The sequence below is a fragment of the Podarcis raffonei genome, chromosome 2 (assembly GCF_027172205.1).
Source record: "Podarcis raffonei isolate rPodRaf1 chromosome 2, rPodRaf1.pri, whole genome shotgun sequence".
NCBI classification, from domain to species: Eukaryota; Metazoa; Chordata; class Lepidosauria; order Squamata; family Lacertidae; genus Podarcis; species Podarcis raffonei.
In genome coordinates, this window is record NC_070603.1 from 115,127,180 (window position 1) to 115,134,182 (window position 7,003).

Genomic DNA, 7,003 nt, shown 5'->3' on the forward strand with positions numbered 1-7,003 from the left:
TAATCAACTCCCACCCGGAAACCAATGTCCCCACTGTGGAAGGATGTGTGGGTCCAGAATTGGCCTCCACAGTCACTTACGGACTCATTGTTAAAACCGTGTTTATGGAAGACAATTTTACTTGGCTACAAGTGATTGCCAAAGTAGAAGAAGAAATGTATGTGTGTTTGCGAAAGAGAGATACAGATCTCCGTGTCCCTGTTTTCCAGGGACAGTCCTGGATTTACAGAAGCTGTCCCGGTTTCTGATTTGACCCTGAAATGTCCCAGTTTTTCTTAGGACATTCCTACTTTCATCAATTAAATGTTGGGAGGGTATGGTGGGACACCGCTATTTTCACTGGAGAAATGTTGGAAGGTATGGAGTTGTGTGACCCACCCAGGGTGGGCTTTACCTGGGCCCCCACAATATTTTATTCAAGTTGATACCCCTATATTTAGCTAGAACCTTAAGGGGAGGGACTGCAGCAAAAGTGGGTTTCTTGAGTGTGGAAAGAAAGTAGTGTCGGCCAAGTTAGACCGTTGTAGAAGGAGGATTCATGATAGAAGTGGGTAGGAAGTTGGAGTGTATCAGAAGCAGAGTGCTTACTCCCAGGAAATTGAGCATAGGGCTCTGACCCGACTCCCCCCAGTTCTGTTTGTGTCTGAGCTTCTGGCCCAACCCCGTTCCTTCCCTGATAAATAATCAAAACGCAAGCAACAAAGAAGAAGATTTCAAAGTGGGAACAAATTTCCACTCTTTCGCAATATTGATATTGGCAGCCTTCCAGAGTGTTGTTTCCTTAACACCATCTAGATATAACGAGTTGGGGAATTCCCGAGTTGAGCAAACTATCACTTCTAAAAGAAAACGCTTCAAATAATAAAAGTGTGTGTGTGTAAACAGCACTGTTTTTTTGCTGGTTCTGCAAAAGAAAAAAGGCATAGACCAATCTGCTGATGGCTCTGCACAAACCGATGCTTTATAAACCACAAGAAGTCAGGTTCCCCCTTTATAACAGGATGCATTGCTCTACAGCAACAGAGTTTATTAATCCACTTTAATGGGGCAGACCTAAGGTTTATGTTCAGTCTGGATAGCTCAGCTGGTTAGTGTGTGGTTCTGATAATGCCAGGCTTGCAGGTTCGATCCCCATATGAGACAGCTGCATTTTCCTGCATTGCAGGGGGTTGGACTAGATGATCCTCAGGGTAGCCCAAATCATAGCTGTCAACTTTTCCCTTTTCTTGCGAGGAATCCTATTCGGAATAAGGGAATTTCCCTTAAAAAAAGGGAAACGTGGACAGCTATGGCCCAAATCTCAGTTGTACGGGTGTAGGCATATACAGTGGTACCTCGGGTTACATATGCTTCAGGTTACATACACTTCAGGTTACAGACTCCGCTAACCCAGAAATAGTGCTTCAGGTTAAGAACTTTGCTTCAGGATGAGAACAGAAATCGTGCTCCGGCGGCGCAGCAGGAGGCCCCATTAGCTAAAGTGGTGCTTCAGGTTAAGAACAGTTTCAGGTTAAGTACAGACCTCCGGAACGAATTGAGTACTTAACCCGAGGCACCACTGTATATCTCAATTTTAACTCATGAGCTATGGCTGCAATCTGCTCCGATCATATATTTTATCTTCATGAATGCTGTTTTTATTGTGTTATGTTACGTGAGCTGGTCTTTGACCGTAATAAATTATCTCTCTATCTATCTATGATCCTCAGAGTCCCTTCTGACTCTACAATCTATGATTCCAAGTGCTACTCATAGTGCACCCATTACTAAAAGTTAGTCACCTTCATGAATTTTGATGTGTTTACTCTGAGTAGCACTAACACTGAATACCACCCAGAACGCCCCAACATGGGCTTGGATCTTTCCCACAAACTTCTGACACTCTAGAGGCTCCCGAAAAGAATTTAACTAAGCTATAACCTTTCCCACTGTTACTTGAGAAAAAATCCCATTGAATTTAGTGGTGCTTCCTTCTGAGTAAAATGCCCAAGATTGCACTCCATAGCCCTCAGAATAACATACTATCCTGTGAAATAAATCTAATCACAAAAATTGACAATAACGTATTAATCAAAGTTAGCAATACTTGACAAGTTTGGAGGGGAAACAAATTATTTTTTACATTTGAGAGCAGCCGATGCTTAGATAACACTATTATATGACATTTCCCCCACCTCCCTTGAAGTTCAGCATAAAACCTCATTTGCCACATAAAAATTGCATCAACTTATATCATGCATAAAATAGTTCATTAACATAAAACCAAATCCTTCATAAGCAATCCATTTTAAAGAAGAAGAGCCAGCCGCTTAATCACTGGCAATGCATGCGAATTAATATTTATTTCCTGCGATTGTAACAACTTGTCTTTCTCCATTGAGGACCAATAACATGCCAATAGCAGCCCAATCGGTCGGGTGAGGGAGCATAGAACTGCAGCCTAAGACTGCGACACAGTTAAAATAACTGAAACAAGCAGACAGCAGAATTACTGAGAGCATGCAGATGCCTTTGAAGAGAGCAAGCATTGCCACTTTTTCTGTGCCTTTGACACCTGGGCAACAGGCAGAACTGGGCAACAGGTAACTGGGCAACAGGTAACTGTTTGCGAAGCAAGGACCCAACACACCCACCCCACCCTTCACCTCTTGAACTTCTGCTTGCCAGGTCGTTCTTAAAGCCCATCCAGAAAAACAGAAGCTATTCTTAAGACAGGAGTCAAAAAGGGGACTGAGGACTGGCAAACCCACGTCCCTGCCCAACATATTCACCTTGGAGCGCCATGGCTCAGAGTCACCAGAGCCCCGAAGCATGCCAGCCAGAGAGGCACCCTCTTCCCAGAAGCCATCTCTGGGCTGCAACCGCACAGAGTGGACAGTTCTGCTGCTCTGCCTGAGGCTGCAAGGGGATGTTGCAATTCAGTCTCGGGGCCGGACAGAAGAGGCGGGGTCAGAGGGGGAGTGATGTGCAGCTGCTATGAGCACCATTCATGGCCCAAAGCCCTGCCCTCAAGCGGGTTAAGACAAGGTATTTGGCAAACAAGTCCAGGGAAAAGGAAAACTTAACAGGGACAGATAGGGAGAGCTAGGGATGCGGAGCACAGAAATTCAATTCCCTTCATGTTTTATTATTTATAATCTTTTTTGTTCAGTTTTACACTACACATCTGAATTCAAACACTAGTCATAATAATCAACATTTAGGCTTTCCTGAATCCTTAGGCTTCCCTCCACCATAGCTGTCAACTTTTCCCTTTTCTTGCGAGGAATCCTATTCTGAATAAAGGAATTCCTCTTAAAAAAAAGGACACCCTCCACCCTTCCAAGGTTTCCATCTTCAAACTTTTTCAACTGCATCATATATTTTCTCTGTTTTTCATAAAACAATCCATTTTAACCTCAGTTTTTAGTACATTACAAGCGTTACTCAAATCCTGCCAAAGTTTTTAGTTGTTTACAGTCTTCCCTTAGGTAAATTGTAATTTCCCCCCCATTCCTTACTCAAGTTTCTCTCTTCCTGGTTTCTGATTTTCCCAGTCATTTCCACCATTTTGGCGTAGTCCATCATCTTCATCAGCCATTGTTCTCTGGTCGGGATTTTATCTTCTTTCCATCTCCAGGCCAGTGGTATCCCGCTGCTTCCGTCGCATACATAATCATCTCCGCTCACGTTTTGAGGCAAATCTACCTCATGGCACTTTCCAAAAGGGTACCGCAAACACAGCCATCCTTCGAAATTGGCGCCCATCCGAATTTTGCAATGTGGATCTCCAGGCGAGTAACAGGTACGAAAAAGGCAGGTGTCTGAGAACACATAGTCTAGTACAGTGGTTCCCAATTAGGGGTCCATAGAACACGCCTGGGGGGTCCGTGGCCCCATCTCCCCCCCTCCCCAGGGTTGCCATACGTCCGGGAAAACCTAAACATGCCCATTTGGGCGGATTTTTAAATCTCAAAAGGAAATGTCTGGGTTGGGGGTGGGGGGCAAAAAGCACGGCAGTCTCTGTCATGTCTTCTATTCTCCAAATGGAAACAGACGCTGTGTGCATGCCTGGAACCCCATGGGCGCTTGCCACCATTCGGCTCAGTGGTGGAGGAACCCTCTCCAGCACCCGGGGTGGCACAGCCTGCACGGACTGCGCATGTGCAGCATCCCGTATGGACTGCGCATGTGTGGTGACTGTACAGAATGCTGCACATGCGCAGTCCGTACGGGCTGCCGCGCACATGCAGCGGCCGTATGGGCTGCCGTGCGAGCGGCATCTTGTTTGGACTGCGCACACGCGGCAGCACATACAGTTGCTGTGCAAGAGGCAGTCTGTACGGACGGCACGCGTACAGACGGCCATCTTGTCACCCCTCCCAGAGTGGCACCCGGGGCGGACCGCCCCCTCCGCCCCCCTTCCTACGCCACTGGGCAGGCCCCCGACTTCTGTAACAATATCATACAGAAATGCATATTAGGGAAAAGAGAAATATTAGGAGGAAATTATCCTCCGGGTCCCTTCCAGCTCTATGAGTCTATGATTATTATTTCATTTTATAGTAAATTTATGAGTGGGTGGTATACATTTAGGTACTGAGCCAGCAGCACACCTTTACCAATGATGCACTAATACAGAGTATCACATTCAAGGCATGAAATTGTTTTTACAACCCCCTACCTTAATAAATACACAGCCAAGGTATGACAATAACAACAAACAACAACAACAACAACAACCATGTGGCTGGTAGCCATTTTGGCCCAGCAAGATTTGGAAAGCCAAAGGTTCCTTCTCCCTTCGCTAAGGGTAAATAAAACCCTGTTTGCGGGGGGGGGGGGTGTGGAGAGAGAAGTGCTGCTCTGTCCTTGTATTCTCTCAAAAAGCCCACCCCGCACCCCCTTCTCGCACACTCAAAAACTAGACATTGCCCTGGGGATTTCTGGTTGCTTCTCTTCCTCTTCGCATCCCTCCCACTGCTGGGAACTGAACCCACGTGATTTACGAGAAATCCACTTGCCTGTATAAACAGAAAGTTACTCCTGGTTGGAAACCAGGGAAAGTTCTGCCCTTGAGAGAGTGAGTGTGTGGGAATGAGGCAGGATTCTGCGGGGCCTTGGCTAAGCCTACTTAAAAAAAAGGTTTGTGTGGGGCCAATCATCATAATCAGGTTCATGTCTTTTGGGGGGTTGACTAGCTAATCAGGTGAGCGGAGAATGAATGAGTCCTTCCCCCTCCCTCCCTCGTTAATTAGTGGCTCATTAAGCGTGCAGTTGGAGATGATATTAATTAGCGCTGATTGGGAGCGAGGAGTGGAACCCCCTAATAAATCCCCCCCTTCCTGCCTCCCTCTCCCTCTCCGGTTTTAATTAAGCAAAACAGCCTTGTAATTAGGGGACTAATTAGCGGAAGAAAAATGAGCCAGCATGTCTTAGAATCCGATTGCTGAGCTGTTGAGGTGGTCCCGTCTGTCACTTCTCCCCTCTGTTTTCCTAGACGCCCCTCGCTCACATTGCAGCCTCGCATTTGCCCACGCAACTTCTGGGAAACAGGTACCGGGTGTGTGTGTTTGTGTGCGAGTGAGAAGGAGAATAAAGGTGTTTCTGAGCATGTGCAGAGGGTGTTTGCCTCACTGTTGTGTCAGCCACGCTCCCCAGCCCTGTTAGGAGGCACGGCTTCCAGGAGGCTGTGGGAACTGAGATGAGAGTAGGGTTATACACAACAGAGAAAGACATTGCTTAATAAATACCCAGGCCATTGGTTCCCCTAACTCAGAAGTGGAGAATCCAGCTTCCATCAGCTGCAGCCAGCATGGCCAGTGGTGAGGGATGATGGGAGTTGTAGTTCAGGAAATCGTCCCCAGATTGGTGGGCGGCTGGGATGGACCAGTCACACCCAATCTCACAATGTAGTCCTTTGGGTGCTACATCCATCTGCACCATTTAATGCACTATTATACAACGGTGGCATTCCCCCAAAGAATCCTGGGAACTGTGGTTCTTTAAGGGTGCTGTCAGTTGCTAGGAGGCCCCTATTCACCTCACAGAGCTTCAATTCCCATAGTTCCCAGGAAAGAAGGATTGATGGTAAAAGCACTCTTGGAATTTTAGCTCTGTGAGGGGAATTGGGGCCTCCTAACAGCTCTTAGCACCTTCAACAAAACTACAGTTCCCAGGATTCTTTGGGGGAAAGCCGCGCCTATTAAGAGGGAGTATCGTAGTGCTTTAAAAACATGGTGTGAGCGAGGTTTTAGATTTAGTCTGGGACCCGTATTTTCTGCTCCCAGCTCCTCTTTTTAGATCAGTTAAGACTTATTTGCTTAACGACAGCAAGTTATCGTAACACAAATATTGCTTGTAGATGGCTAACAGTTAATTTCAGTCAGGGTAACAAAATCAAGCTGAAAGAGAGAAAGAAGGTCAACAGACTTAATCTGGCCCACATGTTATCGTTCCCTCACCTCAGGGCTCATGACCCAGCAACCTTGCTGAAGCTAAGCAGGTCTGGCTTGGGTCAGTGTTGAGATGGGAGAAGGACTGGGAGCCGCTTACCGTATTTTTTGCACCATAACACTCACTTTTTTCCTCCTAGAAAGTAAGGGGAAATGTCTGTGCGTGTTCTGGAGTGAATGCCTGCGGGTGGCGGGGGGGATCTGCTGCAGTCGTGAGCAGAGGATCCATGGTTCCCCTCCTCCGTGGTTACAAAGCATGGATCCACATGGATCCTCAGGATTTTTGTATTGGGCTACTCCAAACTCACTGTCAGATCACATGTCTGTGGCCACAGCATGAACCACAAAAATCATATATCCACTATTTCGTTTAGAATATTTTTTTTCTTGTTTTCCTCCTCTAAAAACTATGTGCGTGTTATGGTCTGGTGCGTGTTATAGAGCGAAAAATACGGTAGGTGTTGTCTGTCATTCCACAGAAGAACAGTGTCAAAAATCTTGATCGTCATAATACAAACATCAACATGCAATCAAGCCTTCTTTATTGTGGAAAACTCTTCCGGTGGAAA

General features: G+C 46.3%; 1 protein-coding gene across 1 annotated transcript in view; it reads right to left on the reverse strand.

The window, feature by feature from the left end:
- Nucleotides 1-2,910, reverse strand: part of LOC128408973 (complement C4-like) — a 63,209-nt gene extending 60,299 nt beyond the window's left edge. The window contains exon 1 of the mRNA XM_053379069.1: nt 2,772-2,910. Within this exon, the coding sequence (XP_053235044.1) occupies nt 2,772-2,848 (77 nt within the window). The 5' untranslated portion in view covers nt 2,849-2,910. The remainder of the gene's footprint in view (nt 1-2,771) is intronic.
- Nucleotides 2,911-7,003: the final 4,093 nt, after the last annotated feature.